Consider the following 26,859-nt stretch of genomic DNA (forward strand, 5'->3'; position numbering starts at 1 on the left):
ATGAAACAGTGCAGCTGCCTTGGAAAACAGGCAGTTCCTTGAAAGGTTAAACAAAAAGTTACCATATGACCCAGCAATCTCATTCCTAGATACATGCCCAAGAAGAGTGAAAATAAATGCCCACTCAAAAATTTGTACATGAATGTTCATGGCAGAATTATTAATGGTCCCAAAGCAGAAACAATCTAAATGTCCCTCAATGGATGGATGATATGGTTTGGCTCTGTGTCCCCACCCAAATCTCATTTTGTAACTCCCATTATTCCCATGTGCTGTTGGAGGCAGCCAGTGGGAGATAACTGAATCATGGGGGTGGGTCTTTCCCGTGCTGTTCTTGTGATAGTGAATAAGTCTCGCGAGATTTGATGGTATTAAAAATGGGAGGCTCGGCCGGGCGCGGTGGCTCAAGCCTGTAATCCCAGCACTTTGGGAGGCCGAGACGGGCGGATCACGAGGTCAGGAGATCGAGACCATCCTGGCTAACACAGTGAAACCCCATCTCTACTAAAAAAATACAAAAAAACTAGCTGGGCGAGGTGACGGGCGCCTGTAGTCCCAGCTACTTGGGAGGCTGAGCCAGGAGAATGGCGTAAACCCGGGAGGCGGGGCTTGCAGTGAGCTGAGATCCGGCCACTGTACTCCAGCCCGGGCGACAGAGCGAGACTCCATCTCAAAAAAATAAAAAAAATAAAAAATAAAAAAATAAAAATGGGAGGCTCCCTGCACAAGCTCTCTCTTTGCCTGCTGCTATCAATGTCAGTAAGATGTGACTTGCTCCTCCTTACCTTCTTTCATGATTGTGAGGCCTCCCCAGCCACGTGGGACTGTAAGTCCATTAAACCTATTTCTTTTGTCAATTGCCCAGTCTTGGATATGTCTTTATCAGCAGCATGAAAATGGACTAATACAATGGATAAATAAAATGTGGTATATTCATATAATGGAATATTATTCAGCAATAAAAAGGAACAAAGTACTGACACATGCTACTATACAACATGGATGAACCTTGAGAACATGATGGTAAGTTAAAGAGGCCAGTTACAAAAGACCACATAATGTATGATTCCATTTATATATTATATAAAGATGTCCAGAATAGGCAAATTTATAGACAGAAAGTAGATTTGTGGTTGCCAAGGACTAGGAGGTTTGGGGGGAAATGGTGTGTAACAGCTAATAGGTATGAAATTTATTTCTGGGATGATGAAAATGTTCTAAAATGGACTGTGGTGATGACTGCAGAATTCTGGGAATATACTAAAACCCACTGAATTGTACACTTTAAATGAGTGAATTGTGATGATAGGTGATATCATCTCAATAAAATTGTTAAAAATCTATATAGACGTAATATTTGGAAAATAAGATAATAGAAGGCTTGTTTTTTATTTTTTAATTTAGGCTTATCTATCCTTTCTAAGTTTTCTACAATGAATATGATTACTTTGAGACAATGCCTCAAAAAAAAAAAAAAAAAAAACAACTTAACCCTGTTATCATACAGAAAGCACCAAACTCAAAATAATTGAAAAAATGAAAAAATGAAAATACCCCTTTCCTTATGATCCCTATGGCCACAGCAAGATGACTGGCAGGCAAAGCTCGGCTTATTACCGCATCAACCCTGATCAGTTACAACCCCAGTCCCCAACCCATGGCTGAGCACAGAAGCTCAAGGTTTTTTTTTCTTTTTGAGACAGAGTCTTGCTCTGTTGCCCAGGCTGCAGTGCAGTGGTGCGATCTCAGCTCACTGCAACCTCTACCTCCCAGGTTCAAGGAATTCTCCTGCCTCGGCCTCCTGAGTAGCTGGGATTACAGGTGCATGCCACCGTGCCCAGCTAATTTTTGTATTTTTAGTAGAGATGGAGTTTTGCCATGTTGGCCAGGCTGGTCTCCAACGCCTGACCTCAAATGATTCGCCAGCCTTGGCCTCCTAAAGTGCCGGGATTACAGGTGCAAGCCACCACGCCCGGCTGAGAAGCTCAATGTTTTTCACATGGATGATGGTTTACTGAGGTGCTACTAAAATGATAAATGTGATGGTGTACTCAGAACATTTCCTATCGGGTTAGAGAAGACGTTCTGTGGGGAAAAAGTGAACAAAAATAGATCACATCATATTTGTATACTGTTGTATACAAAACATTGCTGTATGTTTGTACATGAGCAAAGATCATAAGATAGTGATATAGAGACTGTCTAAAACCAGCTGTGTTGCTCTAAGGCAGGGAAGTTTGAAACCAAACATGGGATATAGGTAAAGATAGACGGAAAAAAAAAAACCTGCTTCTGGGAAATATTTCCAACCAGTATGTTTATTATTCACAAACTGTGATTCACCAGTCCTATTTTTTAAGCCAGCATCACACTCTAATCATATTCCTAGGTTACAAGCCCAGAGTTTGTGCATAATAAAAACTGAATCCATTAAGATGGTACATTAGGCTCTTCTCCCCTATGTCATCTCTTTAGGGAGAACATTTGATTATAAAACCTACATATTACTTTGGATCCCGAAACCAAAGAGGTTTCCTATGAAAATGAAACAGTTATCCAAGGATTCTTTCACCTGAAAAATGGAATCCAAATCTGGGGCAGGCAAAAAATGAAACCCTCAGACCCATGCAAGTGACACTATTCCATCCAGACACGAAGAAATTTTTATGTGGTTCACTGGATTTATGCTCGGAAACATGGTCTATTGTTGAACTCTCTCTCAGATACATTTTTCTCCCATGCTCTGAGAAGCTACATTACTGCAGAAGGCTGAGTAGGCAGGCAAGTTAATGAAACAATACACATGTGCACAACTACAGCTTAATTTCATGATCAGCAGCCCTGATAACAAACTCAATGAAACATTCTACTTGTGGCCTCAGTATAAACACTTGATATCGCCTATTAGGATAATGAATGCAGGTGATCACTGTCAGAATAAATGATAAGCAAAGACATTGCTAGTTAAGACTCATCTATCAGATTACAGTGTTTCTGTACACATATGATCCTCAGTTCTCGGTGACTTTTTAAAAACCTCCCTCTAAAACCAAAATATTGGCTAAATGAAAGAAATTTGATATATTATAGCTTTTTATAAAAAGGTACTTTGCCTCACATTGTACTGATCTCTTTGATAACTGAGAGATGTGGCACCTAAACACCATAAAAAATGAGGACTGCTGACAGTGATGATGTAACACTAACCAACTCTAGGAGCAGATATAGGTCTAGGAAGAAAGGAGAAACTCACTGACTAAATAAGCACATTCTGGATTAACAAAAGACAGCCTCAAGTGCTTAATAATGCCAATGTTATTGCGTTTTGGATCTGGTAGCCTAAAGTCTCAACTCATAATGAGTCAATGTCTGGCTCAAATAGACACACACTGAAAGAAAATCACAGTATTGCCTCCAATGCAACAGTTACTCCATCAATCAAAAAGAAACATCAAAAACTATTTCTTGCAGAGGCATAGTATAACATTCGAAAAATGATGACGTACAGTAAAAAGCATCTTTGGAGGGTAAAGAGAATTTACATTTATTATCTATTAAGCACGTGTGAAGGTGGTGCCTTCTTTACATGTTAGCTGTCCCAATTTCACCTATCAGGAAGGAGTCTCTAAGAAGTAAAATCACGGCCGGGCGCGGTGGCTCACGCCTGTAATCCCAGCACTTTGGAAGGCCAAGGTGGGTGGATCACTTGAGGTCAGGAGTTCGAGACCAGCCTGGCCAACAGGGTGAAACCGCGTCTCTACTAAAAATACAAAAATTAGCTGGGTGCGGTGGCAGGCACCTGTAATCTCAGCTACTTGGGAGGCTGAGGCAGGAGAATCACTTGAACCCAGGAGGCGGAGGTTGCAGTGAGCCGAGACCATACCATTGCACTCCAGCCTGGGCAACAAGAGCGAAGAAACTCCATATCAAAAAAGGAAGAAAAAGAAGACATAGTAGTAAAAGAATATGCCTAGGGCACAGCTAGCAAGTGACCAGTTAGAACTCAGGTTTGTCTGATTTTATACCCACTGCATTCTGTACATTACTGTTGCCTGGTTTAACTGTAAACTTTGCTATGAGTTTCATTCACAATTTTAAAATAATAATTCTTACTATGTTTGGGGATGAAAACTCTCGGGAGAAAATTCTAGGAGTGAAATTCTGACTTTTTTTTTTTTTTTTTTTGAGACAGTCTTGCTCTGTCTCCTAGGCTGGAGCACGGTGGCTCGATCTCTGCAACCTCCGTCTCCCGGGTGCGGGTGCTTCTCCTACCTTAGCCTCCCCAGTAGTTGGGATTACTGGCCTGTGCTACCCACGCATTAGCCTGGCTAATTTTCATTTTACTTATTTATTTATTTTGTATTTTTAGTAGAGACAAGGTTTCACCATGCTGGCCAGGCTGGTCTCGAACTCCTGACCTCAAGTGATCCACCCACCTCAGCCTTCCAAAGTGCTGGGATTACAGGCGTGAGCCAAGGCGCCTGGCCTGAACTTTCACCTAAATAGTAGTTACACTAAACTATAACCTTTTCATAAGGGTCTAGAATATTTTATCATGAACTCTGAGAAGTTTGGATTTCTAAATACAAATTGGAAATATTTACACGAACTGAAACTATAGTTCCAACTAAATCTAAATCGTTATTTTTGGCTCTTTAGCCTAAGTTATTCAATAACCAAACACTAGAATCCAGTGAAAAGGTAGCAAAAGGAAAGATGTGGCAAAGGAAACCATATACACTTATCCCTTGACGATATGAAATGATCGAATTCCATGTCTAACATTTGGTCATTCTACTTACACCCTCATTTGTGAACAGATGCCAGGCAGTAGTTACCAATCCAAAGTGAGATGCTCAGGTTCAAAACCTGACCTTAGTTGTAGAAGTGGGGTTTTTATTTTAAAGAAAAACTTAACTTCCACAAGTTCTATTATAAAGAAAGTGTCTACAAATTTTCCTTTATTTAAAAAAAACAAAAACAAAAACAAAAACCCCAATTTGAAAAAGGTGACCTTATTTATTTACTTCGTCTGTTTCCAAATTCTTGTTACTCCAAGAGTACAGACAGTTATTTACCTAAAATGCAAAACCTCCAGAGTTCACGCGGTGGCTGGCACGCAGGCACACACATGTCAGTGTTCTACTGGAACACTTGGTACATGATATCCCTATTAAAGAGTACACAGTACGTTTAAAGAGGTCATTAAACAGAACACGGACACATTTGCCACGCTCACATCCTGAACAATACATTTTGTGAAAAACACTCGCTAATTTAGGTTCTTCCAACCAGAAAAAAAAAAAAAAAGCCAAGTCTCCCACAAAATGTCTCCAAATCCACAGCTGAGTGAAGGTCATAAATAGTTAAATGAATGTAAACCAGGCCCTATCATTCGTCTCCTCCAGAAAAAAGATGAAAAGACATTTCTGATGACCCCAGGTGCTCTCCCACGAGGAGACAGTCTTTCATTTGAGCTTCTGAAGCAGCCTCACCTCGAACCCATGCGGGATCTTCCAAGAGTGCACTTCCCACAGCTCCACTTGCTCAAGGAAGTCTCGGTGCACAGAAGGAAGCCTGGAGCCTCCCAGTACCAAGAAACCGGCAGGGCAAGTGGCAGAAGCCAGCTCTGGGGTGAGAGTCCTTACTCCCTGTTGCATTCGTTCCCCAAAGTTTTCGAATTTTTAAAAAGTTCAAACACAGATTCGAAGCGCAGGACAGACCCTTCCCCTGGATCCCAGCGCCCTTTCGGCTCCTCCCGCGGCCCCCGCCAGGCAGCGCCGGCGCCCACCCGCGAGAAGGAGGGTCCCGCAGGTGGGCGGCCTCCCCAGGCCGGGGCCCTCTGGGACCCCCAGGTGCCGTCCAGGGCGCCACGAAGTTGCGCCCGAGCCTGCGGGGTCCGGGGAGCCGCTGCCCGTGACAGCCGCGCTGGCTTGGGAGGCTCTTCGGGCGGCCGACACCTCGGTGGGGCCGCGACTCCAGTCAGGGAAGCTCTCCCGGCCCGGCGCCGCCTCCTACTCCCGGCCCGAGCCTCCCTCCGCGGGGCGCACGGGGCCTCTGGCCGCCGCCACGCTCCCAGCTCGGACTCCAGCCCCGACGGCCGGCGCGACGCTGCCCCGGCCCCGACCCGGCCGTCGCGAGCTGTCCTCCACCCCACGCTCCCGGGTCACTCACCCCGAGGCCGGGCAGCAGCAGCGTCAGCAGCAGCAGCAGCAGCCGCCGGGCCGGCATGGCGAGGACTCGGCCCTGACTCCGGGGGCGGTACGGACAGAGGACGGGGCGGGGGCGCCGCGACGACAGCGAGGCGGCGACCTAGCCTCAGCGGACGCAGAGCTGACTAGGCGACGGCGGCACCCCCATTCCCGGCCCTATAAGCGCCGGGTGCCTCGGCTTCTTCCGGTCGGGGCGGGGTTGGGGGCGGGGACGGGGCGGGGCCAACCCAGGGGCGTGATTGGGGCGGAGATGGGGGCGGGGATGAGGGCGGGCCGAGGGCGTGTCCCGGGAGGGGGTGTGGGAGGGGCTGGCTCGGGGCGGGGCCGAAGGCGGTGCTGGCATCTGGCTGGCTTTGCTCCTGAGGAGGCGGCGGCGGCTATGAAGGACCAGGCCTCGGCATCCAGCGTCTGGGGGCGCTGGGTGATCGAGGCGCGAAGCTTGTCTGTGGCTGGGAAAGACCGGCATTGCCCCACCAGGTGGTCCCATTAACCCTGCCAAGGGACCTGCCGCGTCAGACTTCATCGGGGAAAAGGGCGGGACACGGGCGGTCCAGGGTGCCTAGAAGCCCCCTTTTCGTCTTTCCGCCGTGGTGGACTCATGGGCGAGGTTTACTGAGGCGACCTCTGGAGCGAAGGTTTCAGCAGCTACCGGAGGCTTCCAGCAAACACGGCGCAGCTGCCCCGCGGGGCAGTCGCAGTGTTCACAGCCCTAGGGTTCTCCAGCTGTGCCTCGTCTCCTCCAGGGCCTCTTTCTTCCTTTTCCTTGCCCTCAGGAATTCCCCTCAAGTCCCATCCAACAGCCATCAGTTCCGTTTGGAATGAACCACGGCCAAGTCACTCACCAAAAATTATAAGGAGGAAACCAATTCGGCCACTTGTGTCACGTGCGTTGATGTGACACGTGTGGATGTGAAGTTTGAGATGGCCTGCGTCACAGCTCGTTGGAGGGAGTGGGTGGGTTGAGGCCTCCTGCAAGGTCTGTGTGAGGGTGTGGACTACTAATTAGAGTTAAAGAGCTCGGCAGCTTTTTGGTCACTGGCACTGGCCTCCACTGAGAGGGACATGGGGAGGGAGGACACGTCTTTTGCAAGGAAAGAGAGTAAACTGAGATTTGGAGCCCAAGGAAAGTTATCTAACTTATCCTAGGGGAAAAAGAAAACAGGGCTATGACATTCTCTAATTTTTCCTGACTTGCTCATATGAGAGCCTAAGATTTTTCGAATTTGAAGGAAAAGAATAAGCAATTCTAGACAAAACAACACAGTAGTAGTGGGGGACTGGCCAAATGTCCAGTCTGTGTGCATTGGGGTCAGTCTTATCCAACTAAAACAGACCAAAATGATAATAAGTCCAAATCCTGCAAATAGAGCTCCCCATTCCTAACCCCCTAGGCCTGGATTACAATGAAGGGACTAATCCCTACCGCATGCTGGAGACTCCAACGCATCTCTGTAAGAGTGGGAAGAATCTTGGCAACTGTGAAGACAGTAGAAACATTTTGAAAAGTGTTACCTGCATGTCTAAGTTCAAACAGAGGTTTGGGATTGGCAGAGAGATGTACTGAGAGACCCAGCACTCCTGAGCAGTGTAGCTGGGTGTCCAGAGAGGCCTACAGCCCTGAAACTGGGAGGAGCTCTTTATTTCTTGACCTTTTATCTTTTATTTTTAGAGATGAGGTCTCACTATGTTGCCCAGGCTGCTCTCGAACTCCTCCCCAGGAGATCCTCCCCAGTAGCTGGGACTACAGGTGTGCCCCATGACACCTGGCTTGGGAGGACCTCTTTAATGATTACCTGTCCAGTTTACCAGCTGACAACAGCATCTGTTAGACCCTGTATACTTAACTTAAAAGAGAAGCGTGACTGAAAAATGTCACTTTCACATCCCCCCGCCGGTGCTTTTTCTCAGAGTAAGTCTACGAGGGAAAAATTCGCTGTACTGGAACTCTGGCAGCCCTTTTACAATTCAAAATGTCACTGTGACCCTGTAACATCAGCAGATGAAACACAAAGAGGAATGCTGACCTCAATTTCACTCATAAATCAGTTTTAAAGATCTTAGAAAGAAAAAAAAAATCTGTTCCAAGAAGCCTGGCCAGGTAGGTATTATTTATCTTACACTCAGTTGGACTAAATCCCCAGGGCTTAATTGCACTGTTACATGTTCTCTGAATTTCTTTTTTCTTTTTTTTTTATTTTTTTATTTTATTTTTTTTTTTGAGATGGAATTTCACTCTTTTGCCCAGGCTGGAGTGCAGTGGCATGATCTTGGCTCACTGCAACCTCTGCCCTTTCGGTTTCAAGCGATTCTCCTGCCTGAGACTCCCAAGTAGCTGGATTACAGGCGCCCACCACCATGCCCGGCTAATTTTTGTATTTTTAGTAGAGACAGGGTTTCACCATGTTGGCCAGCCTGGTCTCGAACTCCTGACCTCATGATCTGCCTGCCCCTGCCTCCTAAAGTGCTGGGATTACAGGCGTGAGCCACCGCACCCAGCCCTGTTCTCTGAATTTCTTATGCATCGTCCACATACTTCATGCACTTCTCCACTTGATTGGCAATCCAGACTGATAAGCACTGGTTTTATTTATGGTGGCATTGCCCATAATCTTGCTCCACAGTCAAGTACTTCTTTAGGCAGCTTTTTGCTTATGATAAAGTAAAAGCTGGCAGCACTGATAAACACAAACAGAAATGGAATATTTTGTAGGGTGCCTTTGAAGTGGACCTGCCCATATAAAAGACCTGAAAATGGGCAGCAAATGACCTTTTTGCAAGTCACATTAAATAACATCCACTGAATAAAGCAAAGGTCATGGTCTTAGTGTAAAGATAAGCCCCCTTTTCCATCAGTGTAAAAAATATATATACATCAGATTCAACAAAGAACTGCAGCAGGACCTGACTACGGGGAGGTGGGAGAAAATCTTATTTTCACTTCACTTCTCTTTAAACCACTGGTTCCCAAACTTGGAGAGCAAACAAAAACAAAAACAAAAACAAAACAAACAAACCCCCCCCCACACACACACACAAACAAACAAAAATAATAGATTTCCAGGCCAGGCATGGTGACTCATGCCTGTAATCCCAGCACTTTGGAAGGCCGAGGCAGGAGGATTGCTTGAGAGCAAGACCAGCCTGGGGAACATAGTGAGACACTGTTTCTGTAAAGAAAAAAAAAAACAGGCCGGGCGCGGTGGCTCAAGCCTGTAATCCCAGCACTTTGGGAGGCCGAGACGGGCGGATCACGAGGTCAGGAGATCAAGACCATCCGGGCTAACACGGTGAAACCCCGTCTCTACTAAAAAAAAAAAAATACAAAAAATTAGCCGGGCGTGGTGGCGGGCGCCTGTAGTCCCAGCTACTCGGGAGGCTGAGGCAGGAGAATGGCGTAAACCCGGGAGGCGGAGCTTGCAGTGAGCTGAGATCCGGCCACTGTACTCCAGCCTGGGTGACAGAGCGAGACTCCGTCTCAAAAAAAAAAAAAAAGAAAAAAAAACACAAAAAATTAGTCAGGCATGGCGGTTCACACCTGTAGTTCCAGTGACTTGGGAAGCTGAGGCGGGAGGATGGCTTGAGCCCGGGAGGTCAAGGCTGCAGTGAGCTTTGATCGTGCCATGGCACTCCAGCCTGGGCGACAGAGCAAGACCCTGTCTCCAAAAAATAGAAATAAAAAGCTGGGCGTGGTGGCTCACACCTGTAATCTCAGCACTTTGGGAGGACAAGGCGGGTGGATCACGAGGTCAGGAGATCAAGACCAGCCTAAGCAACATGGTGAAACCCCGTCTCAACTAAAAATACAAAAATTAGCCAGGCGTGGCGGTGTGCGCCTGTAGTCCCAGCTGCTCGGGAGGCTGAGGCAGAAAAATCGCTTGAACCCGGGAGGCAGAGGTTGCAGTGAGCCAAGACTGCACCACTGCACTGCAGCCTGGGCGACAGAGTGAGACTGCATCTCAAAAAAAAAAAAAAAGAAATAAAAAACCTATTTCCAATAATTTCTTGTACCCCTTTCCCTGACTGATTCACAATGTCCAGGGGCAGAGCCCAGATACCTGTGCGTTTTACAGTTTCCACTGTGCACTGAAGACAGTCAAGATCCAGGGCTCCAGTTCAATCTTGATGTCCAGCCTTGATCCCTGCAGCCATGAATCCCTTTTAGTTTAGCAAATGTCGCCCTCTAGTGGAATAAATTATGACCCAAAAAGGAGTTTGTGCCTGTCTCATTTGTGTTTAAAACCCTTTAAAATCTCATTTAAAAATGCTTGTGAGGTTGATTTGCAGATAGCTAGTGAGAGGATAGATACCTTTGAAGGAGGAGACTTGAAAGAAAAATCTAGTAAAACCAGAAAGAAAGGTCATGGTTGAAAACTCCAGTAACATTTCAAAGGAACGGTATGTTTATCAGAATAAATCAAGTCAGATTTTTTTTTTTTTTTTTTTTTTTTTTTTTTTTTTTAGTGATATCGCTGCTGCTGCTTCTAGAACTGAACTTACAGCGTGTGTGGAGTAGTTATGGGATAAATATTAATACAACAATAAAGGGGCCAGGCGCTGTGACTTACATCTATAATCCCAGCACTTTGGAAGGCTGAGGTGGCAGATATCTTGAGCCTAAGAGTTTGAAACCAGTCTGGGCAACATAGTGACACCTTGTCCCTACAAAAAAATAAAATAATTAGTCAGGTGCAGTGGTGCACACCTGTAGTCCCAGCTACTCTGGAAGCTGAGGTGAGAGGATCACTTGAGTCTGAGAGGTGGAGGCTGCAGTGAGCTGTGATCGCACCACTGCACTCCAGCCTGGGCAGCAGAGCGAGATCCTGTCTCAAAACAAAATGAACAAACAAACAAACAAAAACAAACAAACAACAATGAATCAAGAGTCTCTGATAGCAAGCTAAGTTCTTATCTCAGTCCTCCCCTGAAGTTTAAGGGACATTTTAAAAGTTGTTCTCACCGTGAGCACTTTGGTTTTCAGGTAAATAGGACTTTGGCTCTTCCTGTTCTAGGATGACTAGATTTGAAAAGATTGTGACACTCATTCTAAGAACTTCCCTTTACCACAGAATCTCACTCACTACACACTTTCGTAGGTTGCAAAACTGATTTTTTTTTTTTTCACATTATACCATAAGGAGTAAAAAGTGATTATTTCTTATTTTTTGTGTATTGGCTGTTTGCTGTTTGGAAATATGCAACTACATGCTTTATGGTATTATCTTGTCTTATCTTTAAGACCATGACCTTTGCCTGATGTAGTGGACGTTATTTAATTTTAAGAGACAAGGCTCCTCCCCCGCTACCTGGCACCCGTCACTTACCACCGCACTCCCAGGTTCTATCCTGTGGGGTAGCTTAGGCTAATCCTGACTGGTTATTTGTTCAGTTGTCTCTGGGTGTTATATTTCACACCCACTTGTGCCAAGTCTATACGCGGCCACAGAAAGTTTCCAGTGTCCCCAGTTTACAGTACATTAATATTCTCAAAGGGCCAAGGCAGCACCAAGATGGAAATGGCCATCTCTCACAGTACCTCCACTTCCTCACTGGCCAGGCCATCCTAATCCCCTGAGGTCTGGCTTAATTCCACAGAACTCTCTGGAAACTTCTCTCAAGCACCTCGTAAACATTCTTCCCCTTTTAAAATCCCATTGGACCTAATTCCTGGGTTTGTTCCCCCCCCACCCCCCCTCACTGGGCTTCTTTTCAATTCAGGTATATTGAGGGTTCTTTCCTCTGGAACTTTTCCTCCTTGGATATTACCATTTTCTGGCTTTCCTCCTGTGTTTCTGCTTTTTTTTCCCTCCTTCCAGATTCTGTGTTTTGTTTTTTTTTGGCGGGGGGAGGGCCGGGGGTGGGGACGGGGTTTGAGTCAGGGTCTGGGTCTATTGCCCAGGCTAGAGTGCAGTGGCGTGATCTAGGCTCACTGCCACCTCTACCTCCCAGGCTAAAACCCCCAGGGGCATACCATCCTCTCATCTCAGCCTCCGAAGTAGCTGGGACCACAGACACGCACCACCACACTCAGCTAATTTTTGTATTTTTTGCACAGGCCGGGGGAGTGGGTCTCACTTTGTTGCCCAGGCTGGTCTCAAACTCATGAGCTCAAGCAATCAGCCTGCCTCAGCCTCCCAGGGTGCTGGGATTTGGCCCGGCGCGGTGGCTCACGCCTGTAATTCCAGCACTTTGGGAGGCCAACGTGGGTGGATCATGAGGTCAGGAGTTTGAGACCAGCCTGGACAATATGGTGAAACCTTGTCTCTACTAAAAATACAAAAATTAGCTAGTCGTGGTGGCATGTGCCTGTAGTCCCAGCTACTTGGGAGGCTGAGGCAGGAGAATCACTTGAACCCCGGAGGCAGAGATTACAGTGAGCCAAGATCCTGTCACTGCACTCCAGCCTGGGTGACAAAGTGAGACTGTGTCTCAAAAAGGAAAAAAAAGTGCTGGGATTATAGACATGAAGCCCTGTGGCCAGCTAGTACGTTGCCTGAGGCTTAATATGCAGACCTTATCTATTCTCTCTTTCCTTTCTCACTAGGAGGACTCATTTAACATATTTTATATATCAAATTTTAGAGCAGAAAGGGACATTAGCCATAATGTAGTCAGCTTCATTTTGCAGATGACTTCATCTTTGACCTCTGCATGGATAACTACCGTTCATTCATTCAACAAAAATCATTGAAGGCTTCCAAGTACTAAGGATTAGTGCCGTAAAGGAATATTAGAGAATTTGCAGGTTGATACAGGACATGCACAGAAATAACCAAGGTACAAGACTGACCATGAAGGCCGGGCATAGTGGCACATGCTTGTGATCCCAGCAATTTGGTAGACCAACGCAGGCAGATCACCTGAGGTCAGGAGTCTGAGATCAGCCTGGCCAACATGGTGAAACCCTGTCTCTGTTAAAAATACAAAAATTATCCAAGCATGGTGGCAGACGCCTTTAGTCCCAGCTACTTGGGAGACTGAGGCAGGAGAATCACTTGAACCCCAGGAGGCGGAGGTTGCAGTGAGCCAAGATCGTGCCATTGCACTCTAGCCTGGGCGACAAGAGCAAAACTTCATCTAAAAAATAATAATAATAATAAAGATGAACTGTGAAAAGCACAAGAGGGAGGGAATAAACTTAGAGAAACAGAACTTCGGTCATTGAGAGAGATCAGGAAGGAAGGTGGTGAATGGATAGAGCAGGGAGGGCTTCATGGAAGAAGTGATGTCTGGAATGTGCCATCTGTCAGATCCGACTGGAGAGGACATTCTAGGGGGACAAGGAGGATCTGAACAAAGGCCTGGGGAAAGGAAAGCACTGAGTAACTTCATGAAGGCCCTTTCCACAGTAATCGGTTCAGGGTGAGCCCATGACATGAAAAACCTTCAGGGGGAATGCATGTGAGGGAGCAGGGAGCCCAGGAGCTGCTGGGTCTTCCCTTAGGATGATGCTGTTAGCACGGTGGCTGAGTGGGGCCACGGTGCAAGTGTTGCCTGGAGTCTGGCTCCTTGGTTTTTTTGTTTGTTTGTTTTCTTAGATGGAGTCTTGCTCTGTCACCATGGCTGGAGTGGAATGGCACAATCTCATCTCGCTGCAACCTCTGCCTCCTGGGTTCAAGTGATTCTCGTGCCTTAACCTCCCAAGTAGCTGAGACTACAGGTGTATGCTACCATGCCCAGCTAATTTGTGTGTTTAGTAGAGATGGGATTCCACCATGTTGGTCAGGCTGGTCTCAAACTCCTGACCTCAAGTGATCTGCCCACTTCAGTCTCCCAAAATGCTGGGATTACAGGTGTGAGTCACTGCACCCGGCTGTGGTTCCTCTGGGTTTTCAAGTTGTGTGAGCTGGTTAGTTACTTTATGTTTTCTATTAAAATAAAAAGCATTCTGAAATTAGATATATAATTTATATATATATGCAAAATTACGTAATTTTACATATTATTTACTAACAGCACTAGAGAGAACTTAGAAAATTTTAAAAGGTGGCTTGATTACAGATTACTACAGAAGATGAAACAAAATGAAACAAAACATAGTCAGCATAGTAAATTACAAAAAAAAAAAAAAAAAAGAGGGAACCTTCCCAATTAAAAAGCAAATACTTCCCCAAGAGAAATGAAAATACACACCCATACAAAAACCTGTGCACAAATGTTCATGGCAGCATGGTTCATAATAGTCAAAAAGTGGAACCAACCCAAGTGTCCATCAACCGAAATGGAACAACAAAATATGGCATTATCTATTTAGTGGAATATTTGACAACTGAAAAGCAATGGAGTATTGATACATGCTCTAATAGGGATGAACCTTGAGGACATTATGCTTAGCGAAAGAAGCCAGTCACAAAAGACCACATGTTGTACCATTCTGTGTATATAAATGTCCAAGTCTAGAAAGACAGAAAGTAGACGAGTGGTTGCTTAGGGTAGGGGAAGCAGATGGGGAGGACTGGAGAGTGATGATAAAGAAGTGTGGATTTCTTTTTGGGTTAATGAAAATATTTTGAAGTCGATTGCAGTGATGGCTGCATAACTCCATTAATACACCAAAGCCATTGAATTCGTACTTTATTTATTTTCTTTGAGACGAAGTTTCACTTTGTTGCCCAGGCTAGAGTGCAGTGGTGCTCTCTATGAATACAATGATCATGGCTCATTACAGCCTCACCCTCCTGGGCTCAAGCAATTCTCCTGCTTCAGCCTTCCGAGTAGCTGGGACTACAGGTGCCCCGCCACTGTGCCTGGCTAATTTTTTTGTATTATTATTTGTAGAGATGAGGTCTCGCTATATTGCCCCGGTTGGTTTCCAACTCCTGGGCTCAAGCGATCCTCCCACCTTGGCCTCTCAAAGTGCTGGGATTACAGCCATGAGCCACGGTGCCCAGTCTGAATTTTTAACCTAAATGAGTTCATTGTATGGTACGTAAATTTTCTTCAATAAAGCGATTATAAAAATGTAAATGGTCTATACAGGCCAAGTAAAAGGCTAAAAATGACCAAGCTGAAAAAAATCAAGACCATGATATGATGACTACAAAAATTAAGCTTCAGATACAAAGGCATAGGTAGGCTAAAAGTGAAAAGATGGAGAAAAATAAGATAGACCTTGTGAAAATAATAAGAAAGTTGGGAAGGTTATACTGACATTGGCCAAACTGACTTTAATACAAGGAATGTTACCAGAGATAAAAAGCGGCATTTCACAATGATAAAAGAGTCTATTCATGAACAAAATATAGCGATCCTAAATGTGTAAACACCTAAAAACAGTTTGAAAATACATGAAGCAAAAATTGAAGCAACTGATGGGTGAAAAAAATAAACCCACAATTAGATTAGATTTCAACACTCATTTACTGATAGGATAAGTAGGCAAACACTAAATTATAAGACAAGATGTTCAGCCTCTGTGTTACTGACATTTTTGGCCAAATAATTTAAGTTTTATTTATTTATTTATTTATTTATTTATTTATTTATTTATTTATTTGAGATGGAGTCTCACTCTGTTGCCCAGGCTGGTGTGCAGTGGCGCGATCTCGGCTCACTGCAACCTCTGCCTCCTGGGTTCAAGTGATTTTTCTGCCTCAGCATCCTGAGTAGCTGAGACTATAGGTGCGCCACCATGCCCGGCTAATTTTTGTATTTTTAGTAGAGACGGGGTTTCACCATGTTGACCAGGCTGTTCTTGAACTCCTGACCTCAGGGGATCCGCCTACCTCAGCCTCCCAAAGTGCTGGGATTACAGGCATGAGCCACCGTGCCTGACAAGTTTTTAATTTTATTTGTACTTGTCCCAGCTCAGTCTTTGTTGTGGGGGGCTGTCTTGTGCGTTGTGGAATGTTTAGCATCAGGCCAGGTGTGGTGCCTCACGCCTGTAATCCTAGCACTTTGCGAGGCCAAGGAGAGGGAATTGCTTGCGTCCAGGAGTTTGAGACCAGCCTAGGCAACATGGTGAAACCTCGTCTCTACAAAAATAAAGAAATAAACAAACAAAAAAACGCATATATGAATGTTTAGCAGTATCCCTGGTCTTTATCTGTATGAGTTACCTAGGGCTGCCATATCAAAGTACTGCAAACTGGGTGGATCAAAACAACAGAAATTTATTCTTTCACAGTTTTTGGGCTAGAAGTCTGAGATAAAAGTGTTGGCAGGGCCACGCTGTCTCCGAATCCTCTAGAGAAGGGTCCTTCTATGCGTCTTCCAGCTTCTGGGAGCCCCAGGTATCCTTGGCTTGTGCAGACTAACTCCAATCTCTACCTCTGTCCTCAAATGACTGTTTTCTCCTCAGGTGTCTCTGTGTCCAAATTTCCCGCTTCTTATAAGCACACCAATCAAATTGGATTAGGGCCCATCCTATGAACTCACCTTGATTATATCTATGAAGACCCTGTTTCCAAATAAGGTCACTTTCACAGGTGATGGGGGTTAGGGTTACAAACTTTTTTTTTTTTTTTTTTTGACACACAGTTTCACTCTGTCACCCAGGCTTGAGTGCAGTGGCACGATCATGGCTCACTGCAGCCTCCAACTCCTGGGTTCAAGCCATCCTCCTGCCTCAGCCTCCTGAGTAGCTGGGACTACAGGCACAAATCACTGTGGCTGGCTAACTTTTTAAATTTTTTTGTAGAGATCGGGGTCTTGCTTGTTGCCCAGGCTGGTCTTGAAATTCTAGCCTCAAGCAATTCTCCTGCCTCGGCTTCCCAAAGTGCTGAGATTACAAGCATGAGCCACCATGCCTGGCCGGCTTCAGCATTTCCTTTTGGAGGACACAACCCATAACACCACCTAATAGGTGTCAGTGGCATCCCTCCTAGTTGTGAAAATCAAAAGTGTCTCCAGATATTGCCAAATGTCCCCTGGATGGCAAAATCGCCACTCTCCATTGAGATTCGAATAACACTATCAACTACCTTGATCTCCTTTACACTTACAAAACATTATACCCAACAACAAAAGAATACATATTCTGGAAACACTTATTCTATTTTATGGAATGAAGTGTTGCCCAATTAAAAAAAAAAGAAAAGAAAAGCAAGAGGGTGGCGCAGTGGCTCACACCTGTAATCCCAGCACTTTGGAAGGCAGAGGTGGAAGGATTGCTTGAGACTGGGAGTTCAAGACCAGCGTGACCAGCATAATGAGACTCTATCTCTAAAATAAAATTTAAAAACTTAGCCGGGCATGGTAGTGCATGCCTGTAGTCCCAGCTACTCAGGAGGCTGAGGCCCAGGGATCTCTCGAGTCCAGGAGGTTGAGGCTGCAGTGAGCCATGATTGCACCACTGCACTCCACCCCAGCCTGGGTGACAGAGTGAGACCCTGTCTCAAAAATAAAATAAAAATAAATAAATAAATCTTTAAAAATATAGGCCAGGTGCAGTGGCTCATGCCTGTAATCCCAGCACTTGGGGAGTCCGAGGTGGGTGGATCACTTGAGGTCAGGAGTTCAAGACCAGCTTGGCCAACATGGTAAAATCCTGTCTTTACTAAAAATACAAAAAAAAAAAAAAAAAAAAAATAGCTGGGCGTGGTGGTGCATGCCTGTAATAATCCCAGCTACTTAGGAGGCTGAGGCATGAGAATTGCTTGAACCCAGGAGGCAGAGGTTGCAGTGAGCTGAGATTGCTTCATTGCACTCCAGCCTGGGCAATGGAGTAAGACTCTGTCTTAAGTAAACAAATACATTCAAAATGAAAATTTCTTTTCAAGTCAAGATAGACCATATGCTGGGCAATAAAATAAGTCTCAATATGATAGCCAGCCTCTGAGATGGCTCCCCCAAATCCCTAACTCCTGGTAGTCATGCCCTGGTGTAGTCCTTGCCCACATGGTACCAGAGGTGGTCTAAGTGACCAACAGAATGTGGGAAGTGATGATGCCCCTTCCAAGATGGATTATAAAAGACATCACAGATCGTGTTCCCCCATCCTCCCCATCTTGCAGGAGCACTTACTCTGCGGGACACCGGCCAACTGCCATGTCACAAGTGGTGTGAAGGCGAGGCCCACAGGGTGAGGGATGGGGACCTCTTACCAACAGCATCTGAATGAGGCTGGAAGTAGATGCTCCAGACAAGCCTACAGACCTGGGTGACATCCTGATTACAGCCTCATAAGAGACCCTAAGCCAGAATCACAGCACTAAGGTGCTCCCCAATTTCTGACTCACAGAAGCCGTGAGATAATAAATGCCTGTTGTTTTAAACCACACCAGGCTCCAGGGTAATTAATTTGTTATGCAGTAATAAAGAAGTTAATACATGGCCGGGCGCGGTGGCTCAAGCCTGTAATCCCAGCACTTTGGGAGGCCGAGGCGGGCGGATCACAAGGTCAGGAGATTGAGACCACGGTGAAACCCCGTCTCTACTAAAAATACAAAAAATTAGCCGGGCGCGGTTGCGGGCGCCTGTAGTCCCAGCTACTTAGGAGGCTGAGGCAGGAGAATGGTGGGAATCTGGGAGGCGGAGCTTGCAGTGAGCTGAGATCACACCACTGCACTCCAGCCAGGGGGACAGAGCAAGACTCCGTCTCAAAAAAAAAAAAAAAAAAAAGAAGTTAATACACAAAATAATTAAAAGGACTGAAATTATACAGAGCATATTCTCTGACCACAACAGAATTAAACTAGATATTAGTAAAACATTCTATTGATACTAGTAAAACATTAGAAACTAGAAAATTCTAATATCTATTGATATTAGTAAAACATTAGAACTAGAAAATTCTATTTTTAATTTCTGTTTATTTTTTGAGACCAAGTCTCGCTCTGTTGACCAGGCTGGAGTGCAGTGGTGCGATCTCAGCTCACTGCAACCTCCACCTCCCGGGTTCAAGCAATTCTCTGCTTCAGCCTCCTGAGTAGTGGAATTACAGGCACCCGCCACCACACTCAGCTAATGTTTGTATTTTTAGTAGAGATGGGTTTCACCATCTGGGCCAGGCAGGTCTTGAACTCCTAACCTCCTGATTCACTTGCCTAGGCCTCTCAAAAGTGCTGGGATTACAGGCGTGAGCCACCATACCCAGGCTATTTTTGTTTGTTTGTTTGTTTGAGACAGAGTCTCGCTTTGTCACCCAGGCTGGAGTGCAGTGGCATGATCTGGGCTCACTGCAACCTCTGCCTCCTGGGTTCAAGCGATTCTTCTGTCTCAGCCTCCCGAGTAGCTGGGATTACAGGTGTCTGTCACCATGCTCTGCTAATTTTTTGTATTTTTAGTAGAGATGGGGTTTCACCATATTGGCCAGGCTTGTCTCGAACTCCTGACCTTGTGGTCCACCCACCTTGGCCTCCCAAAGTGCTGGGATGACAGGCATGAGCCACCACGCCCGATTGCTATTTGGAAATTAAACATAATTCTTCTAAATAATCCATGGGCCTTTTCTGCCTCAACTGCTTCCAGGGCACCTGAGAAAAAGCTTGTGATGAGGTGGGGCAAAAAATAGAAGCCAGTTCTCAAGTTCACCCTTGGTTGTACCCACCCTATTAGAAGATGGAATCAATTTACAAAAATTTACAAAATAACAAAATTTTATTAAAATAATTTTAGTAAAATTAGATTTAAATTAATATAAATTGCATTTCTATATACCAGCAATGAACTCTTAGAAACTGAAATTTAAAAATAGTGTCTCTCATCTCAGAAGCTTGACTAAAAAAAAAGAATAAAAATAGTGTCATTCATAATAGCATTATAAATGAAATCCTGAGGGATAAATTTCACAAAATATATGCAAGATTGTACAATGAAAACTATGACATTGCTGAGGGAAATGAATGACTTAAAATAAATGCAGAAATAGACTGTATTCATGGGATGAAAGACTGAGTGTTATTAAGATGTCAATTATTCCCAAATTGACCTACAGATTCAATACAATTTCAGGCAAAATTCCAACAGGTCTTTTGTAGAAATTGACAAGCAGATTCTAAACTGTTTCTGGAAATACAAACAACCTAAAATAGCCAAAATAATTTTGAGAAAGGACAAAGTTAGAGATCTTGTATATCTGATTTTAAGACGTACTATAAAGCAACAGTAATTAAGGGTATAGTATTGGCATAAGGATAGATAGATAACAGTGCAAAAGAAGATACTGTTTAGAAACAAACCAACTCATATATGGGCAATTTTTTTTTTTTTTTTTTTGACAAACATGACAAGGTAATTTAAGTGAAAGGATATTCTCTTCAACAAATGGTGCTGGAACAAGTGAATATGCATACACAAACAAATGAACCTAACTCTTGTCTCACACTGGACACAAAAATTAACTTGAAAAAGATAATAGACCTGAATGCGAGAGCAAACACTATAAAACTTCTAGAAGAGTGGGCGCAGTGGCACACGCCTGTAATCCCAGCACTTTGGGAGGCCGAGGTGGGCGTAACATGAGGTCAAGAGATTGAGACCATCCTGACTAACATGGTGAAACCCTGTCTCTACCAAAAATACAAAAATTAGCCGGGCATGGTGGCATGCACCTGTAATCCCAGCTACTTGGGAGGCTGAGGCAGGAGAATCACTTGAACCCAGGAGTTGGAGGTTGTAGTGAGCTGAGATCGCGCCACTGCACTCCAGTCTGGTGACAGAGCGAGACTTTGTCTCAAAAATTAAATTAAATTAAATTAAATTAAACTTCTAGAAGCAACCATATAAAAGAAAAATCTATATTAGGCCAAGATTTCTTTCTTTTTTTTTTTTTTTTTTTTTGAGACGGAGTCTCGCTCTGTCGCCGGGGCTGGAGCGCAGTGGCCGGATCTCAGCTCACTGCAAGCTCCGCCTCCCGGGTTTACGCCATTCTCCTGCCTCAGCCTCCTGTGTAGCTGGGACTACAGGCGCCCGCCACCTAGGCCAAGATTTCTTAGATATGAAACCAGAAGCACTACCTATAAAAAAATTGATAAATTAGATTTTCATCAAAATTAAAAACATCTCCTCTTTGAAAGACACTGTCAAGAAAACAAAAAAGCAGTCTGGGCACGGTGGCTCACGCCTGTAATCCCCACTTTGGGAGGCCGAGGCGGGTGGATCACTTGAGGTCAGGAGTTCAAGACCAGCCTGGCCAACATGGTGAAACCCCGTCTCTACTAAAAATACAAAAATTAGGCATGGTGGTCCGTGCCTGTAGTCCCAGCTACTAGGGAGGCCAAGGCAGGAGAATCGCTTGAACCCAGGTGGCAGAGGTTGCAGTGAGCTGAGATACTGCCACTACACTCCAGCCTGGGCGACAGAGCCAGACTGTCTCAAAAAAAGAAAAAAGAAAAGAAAAGAAAAGAAAGCAGGCCGGGTGCGGTGGCTTATGCCTGTAATCCCAGCACTTTGGGAAGCCGAGGTGGGAGAATCACGAGGTCAGGAGTTAGAGACCAGCCTGGCTAATATAGTGAAACCCTGTTTCTACTAAAAATACAAAAATTAGCTGGACGTGATTGTGCACACCTGTAATTCCAGCTACTCGGGAGGCTGAGGCAGGAGAATCGCTTGAAGTTGGGAGGCGGAAGTTGCAGTGAGCCAAGATTGTGCCACTGCACTCCAGCCTGGGCGACAGAGTGAGACTGTCTCAAAAAACAAAACAAGACAAAACAAAAAAAGTAATGGAGCAAAGCTTCTGTTGCTCCACATCCTCACTGGCATTTGGTATTTGAGGCATAATCTTAACACATCACAGTCAAAGCCAACAGCCAACTTCCAAGCAAGTACATAATACACAAAATAGAGCTGTGGACCAAGTAATTACAACACAACTAAGGTTGAATTAATAAATAAATATTTTATACCATATTTGTACCTGATAGTGAAAACATCTTCATTTCAACAATCTGTGGAACACTTATAAAAACTGATATTTTAGATCACAAAGAAAACTTTCATACACTGCCCAATGCAGAAACTGTACCATAATGTAATAAATGTTGAATAACAAAAGTTAAAACAGCAACAAAAATAAATAATCTAGAGGGTACTAAACACTTGTCAAAGTCATTATTGCTTTGGATTAAAGAGGATTTTTTTTGAGACGGAGTCTTGCTCTGTTGCTCAGGTTAGAGTGCAATGGCGCGATCTCAGCTCACTGCAACCTCCGCCTCCCAGGTTCAAGCGATTCTCCTGCCTCAGCCTCCCGAGTAGCTGGGATTACAGTCGCCCACCACCTCGCCCGGCTAATTTTTGTATTTTTAGTGGAGACGGGGTTTCGCCATGTTGGCCAGGCTGTTCTTGAACTCCTGACCCCAGGTGATCCATCCGCCTTGGTCTCCCAGAGTGCTGGGATTACAGGCGTGAGTCAACTCCCCGCCAAAGAGGAATTGTTTGAATTTAAAGTCTATATAGAAAATTACAGGCGTGAGTCAACTCCCCGCCAAAGAGGAATTGTTTGAATTTAAAGTCTATATAGAAAATAAAGTCTATATAGAAAATAAAGTCTATATAGAAAATAAGAGCCCATTCAACTACAAACTCATAAGGTGAAATGGTTTCACTATCACACACACACACACAAAACAATAAATGTTCCGTATTAAGAGGAAAAAAAGGAAAAGAATTTCCAAGGAAAACAGGGAGGCAATAAAGATAACCAGCGACTGTGACTGCTGGTGTACTGTGTCCCCACCCAGTTAAGCAAACTCTCATTCAGCCACCCGTATTTCCAGTGAATGGGCTCAATCAACTCTGCGAAACTTTCCCAAAGTTTCTGTCCTTTCTGTCCTTTGGGCTTCTACAGTAGGCTGTTCATAGCTCTATTTTAGTATTTATTAACGTTTTGCAGTCCCAGGAAGTTTTCCACATCACCCTGCCCTTTGAAAACCTTTGTTTACCACTGAGAACGTGCCAGGCAATTGGAATTAATTCACCTAATCCTTACAACTTTTTCCCCCCCCCCCGCGGTGTGTGTGCGGGGGTGGGGGGGAGGGAGCTGGGTATTCCTAATTTCCAGAAATTGAAGCTCAGAAAGGTTAACTGAGCAAGGTCACAGAGCGAACGCATCACAAAGTCAGGATGTGGTGCATTTCGGTCCACTTTCAATATAAGCTCTTTCTACCACAACAGGTTACTTTGCACTCGGGGACAGTTTTCAACTTTACATTCTCAACTCCTATCCTAGCTCCTGGCACAGAACATGTCATTCAAGTTAGGCATCACTTGTCCCCTGCTCTTGGTAAAGTTTTCTTTTGCGGACTGCAGAGAAATGCGCTCATTAGCAAGTGGAGATCGAGACGCTGAAACGCAAAGGATTTGAGACTGAGCGGCTCCCATCTCTATGGTTGGTATGTGATCCATCTATCCTCTGGAGGATTCAGCAAGGACTACCAATCACCAGACAACTTTACTGCACGTGCTCGCAAGTTGAACTTGCTATTGGTTAGTGGCAGTAAAGCCCGCCTACCAGCTCTGGTCGGCTCCTTTAAGAGAAAGCCATCGCCATTCTTCAGCCTTTCACCGCCTACAGATTCCGGGAGGTGAGGTTGTTTGCCAGGCGGGCCGTGTGGCTGGGTGGGCACCGGGGCTCGGGGCCCGGGAGCAGGGAGGCGGGGGAGGCCGGCCTGCTGTGATGACATTCCAATTAAAGCACGTGTTAGACTGCTGACGCTGGTGATGCGAACTGGAGTCTGAGCCGGGCCCGAGCAAAACAGGGAGGGGTCGGCGGGCGGGCGAGCGCACACCGGCTCATCCATCACTCTCCTTTTCTTGTAGCTCCCAGCCGAGGACGTCGGGTCTTATCGTCCTTGCTGTTTTGCCACCCCATTCATCTCAATAAAGTGGTTTGAACCCAACCCTAGTGTCGGGGTGTGTTGTTGGCGGCGCGCTGTCTTTGAGCCCCCGCCGAGCCTCCTCGTGGCGCCGGGGGTCAATCTGCAGCGCTAGAGCATGTGCTTGCGCATAACTGGGGCCGCTTGGCCCCCCGCGGGCGGCCCTTTTAACCGCGAGCGACAATTAGTAACCTGACTGTCCGGCTGCTAGGCTGGGCAATTTTCCAGGGATTTTGCCACGACAGGCCTCAACCCGTAATACCAAGGCTGGAATGGCGTGTGAGGGGGACGGTGTCTGACGGGGATACGCGGACTGCTGCGTAGTGAGTGCCCCTCTGTGCTCCCATGCGTTCCCCAGCCCTCCCCGAGTGCATCGCGCGCGTTGTGCCTTTGCCATGAGTTCGACATAAGTCCCAAGCTGTCGTGTCTGCCATCAGACGCGCAGATTTAGTTGAAGGCAGCTTGGAATGGCGTCTGCAGGGCTGCTGTGTACTTGACATAAACGGATTCAGTGTGGAACTGCATGAGTTAACTCCTGACTAAAAGGGTAATCGACCTGTTTACAAACAACCACCATGCAGGAGTATGTGTGACAAGCATGGGACTAAAGCTTCGGGTTAGGTTAATCTGTCACTCCTAAACAGTTAAAAATTATAGGGCGGTTGTGAAGATGAATTAGGTTTTATATATAGTTGGGGACAACATAGACACCTAGTTACAGTCCAGATTCTATGGTTGGTAAAAGATCTTACACAAGGGCTCCAGTGAAATGTGCATCAGTTCTGAGTACGAGGCAGCAGTGGTGGGCAAGGATGCACGTATGCGCTCACTACATGGGCATTCGATGAATGAACGTGTCCCGAATGAAGATAACTAGACGATGAAGGGTATAAACTGCAGCCCAGGAGCACCACTGCCTTACCCCCTCAGTTAAGAACTTTCACTGGATTCTTTAAATGTGGGCTGAAGATAATGGCACATAATTTGAAGGGATGTGGTGAGGATGGCTTTGCAGCCTTAGGACTGGGCAGTGATCCAAACCAGTTAAGTGAAAGCTGCCATTGCCAGGTGAGGGCCCCGGTGCTTGGTACTCACTTGTGCCCCTATCTGAACAGGATTCAGTAGAAATGACTTAGATGCTTATCTAGTATTTGACATGAGATATTTATTTTGTGAAACAATGCAAGCGATTTTAAATCCCCACATACTATTTGATTAAGTGCAACATGGTACAGTCATGTGTAATCTCTTTACACGATAGTGCATCTAGTCCTTAGCCTTTAGTTATTGCACAACAATTATAAAGACCAGTGACCAGGACACGCAGACTGTGACAGGCAGATTGGCCTACACAATGAAAAATCAACAGTACACCAACTGGAATGGTCAAACAATTTAAGTCAAATGTTTTAATGGTGCAATTAAAATAATCAAGGATTCAAACATGTTTTCAATATATTAATTTCTTTAAAGTCATGTTCAGGCAAGGTGCTGTTTAAAAAACCACTATTAGCTTTGTCCACAGATGTAAGTTATCAAAAGTTACCCTAGGTAATTTTGACGTTGAATGCAACTTTAAACAATAAAAAATGGTGTTAGGTTTACTTCTTGAAGCAAATTATACAATAAGAGAGCCCCAACCTTGTAAACTAAGCATTCTGACACAAATGCACAAAATTAAGTTGGCAACATTAATTTTGAGATGTAGTGTGATGCTGAGCAAACTTTTGGTCTTGACTCTTGAAATAATTTAAGAGAGCAGTTCTCCGTTTTGGCCTTCAGGAAGGGAAATCTGCCTGTGGAACTCTCCCAATCAGATTAACAAACTTTCGATTCCCATATAAAAACCTGGAGGATACAGGAAACACCAGATGGAAAAGTGGTTCTGGCTTTCTGGCCCTACCCATCTGTATGAGAGGACCCATCCTGTCATTCTGTGCAGTGTTTGATGTTTTCACATACGCTCCTGTCTCAGGAAAACATTCAAGATTAGCTAGCAGCCAGGTGGTTGTACCTCGGTAAAAGGCTTGGGATGGTTTGATCTCATGGCTTTGCCAGATGTTCACGTAAGTTCCACTGTCCTTACCCAAGCTGATAGTGTGTGTATATTCTATGGCTACTTGCTTCCCAAATGCACAATTTAATGTGAAAAAAAGTAAGTTGCTCTGCCCATCTCTTCTGTCACCGAAATGAAAAGGCTCACAGAATTCCTCTCCCCACCCTCCAGACACATTGCACACTGACATTCTCTGGAAGTGTGGAAGGCTGCATACAAAGTGTAGAAGTGAAAAAGTCCCACTGTGCACCGGCTGCCTGAAGAAAAGCTTTGGAGGAGTAGAGGAGGCAAGTTGTTCAGCTTTGCTCTTACTGTGCTCATTTGCTGCCACAAAACTGGGTAGACTTAAAAGCCATGGTGTGGGTCACCTGTAACTTCTGGATCCACCATGATTCTTCCATGGTCTCCTTTGCCAAATCAAAGCTTTGCAGCAGGCAATCCAGACAATTGTCACTGGATGGGGGAATGACACCTCACAGTGGAATGGGCACTGGCAGGCAGAGGGCAGAAGCAGTCCTTTAAGAAAGAGTAGCTGTGGCACAGAGGCCAGTGCTACAGTACAGATGGCGGCCAAGAACCCCACACATCCAGCTGGATGTCACAATACGGGGAACATCTGACATCACCCATCATGGCTGATCAGCAACCTCCACAGGTAGGTCTTTCAGGAGGCAGGAAGTGGAGCGAGGGTCCATGGCTGAGTGCATTATAGTGATATAAACATCATCCATGTTTGGCATAACAAAAACTTTCTGTAGGAAGATATTAAAGAACAGCTATGTGGAAGAATGCCTTGCCAGGCTGTCACCCTCCTTTGTTCTGATAATTTTAGGCCTTAGAC

At 45.2% G+C, this 26,859-nt stretch overlaps 2 protein-coding genes, 1 long non-coding RNA gene and 2 other non-coding genes across 15 annotated transcripts in view; 3 read left to right on the top strand and 2 right to left on the bottom strand.

The window, feature by feature from the left end:
• LOC105468993 (endoplasmic reticulum to nucleus signaling 1) overlaps window positions 1-6,376 on the bottom strand; it is a 90,936-nt gene extending 84,560 nt beyond the window's left edge. The window contains exon 1 of one of the 2 annotated variants that reach the window (XM_011719504.2): window positions 6,175-6,376. In XM_011719504.2, the coding sequence (XP_011717806.2) occupies window positions 6,175-6,231 (57 nt within the window). In that variant the 5' untranslated portion in view covers window positions 6,232-6,376. The remainder of the gene's footprint in view (window positions 1-6,174) is intronic. The other variant, XM_011719502.2, reaches the window with a different exon arrangement.
• Window positions 6,377-16,422: 10,046 nt separating this feature from the next.
• Window positions 16,423-26,859, bottom strand: part of LOC105468995 (testis expressed 2) — a 124,465-nt gene continuing 114,028 nt past the window's right edge. For 6 of the 10 annotated variants that reach the window (XM_071083452.1, XM_071083446.1, XM_071083450.1 and 3 more), the window contains exon 12: window positions 26,231-26,794. In XM_071083452.1, the coding sequence (XP_070939553.1) occupies window positions 26,648-26,794 (147 nt within the window). In that variant the 3' untranslated portion in view covers window positions 26,231-26,647. Of the gene's footprint in view, window positions 16,537-25,102; window positions 26,795-26,859 lie in introns of those variants that run through there. The other 4 variants (XM_011719505.2, XM_011719507.2, XM_071083453.1 and 1 more) reach the window with 3 other exon arrangements.
• On the top strand, window positions 23,597-23,986 carry LOC105468994 (uncharacterized). The gene is made up of 2 exons (XR_979725.3): window positions 23,597-23,671; window positions 23,907-23,986. It is a non-coding gene; the product is annotated as an uncharacterized lncRNA (long non-coding RNA).
• On the top strand, window positions 23,758-23,827 carry LOC112424540 (small nucleolar RNA SNORD104). The gene has a single exon (XR_003015321.1). It is a non-coding gene; the product is annotated as a small nucleolar RNA SNORD104 (small nucleolar RNA).
• LOC112424546 (small nucleolar RNA SNORA76) lies at window positions 24,016-24,148 on the top strand. The gene has a single exon (XR_003015327.1). It is a non-coding gene; the product is annotated as a small nucleolar RNA SNORA76 (small nucleolar RNA).

This window comes from Macaca nemestrina, chromosome 17 (assembly GCF_043159975.1).
Source record: "Macaca nemestrina isolate mMacNem1 chromosome 17, mMacNem.hap1, whole genome shotgun sequence".
Lineage (NCBI taxonomy): Eukaryota > Metazoa > Chordata > Mammalia > Primates > Cercopithecidae > Macaca > Macaca nemestrina.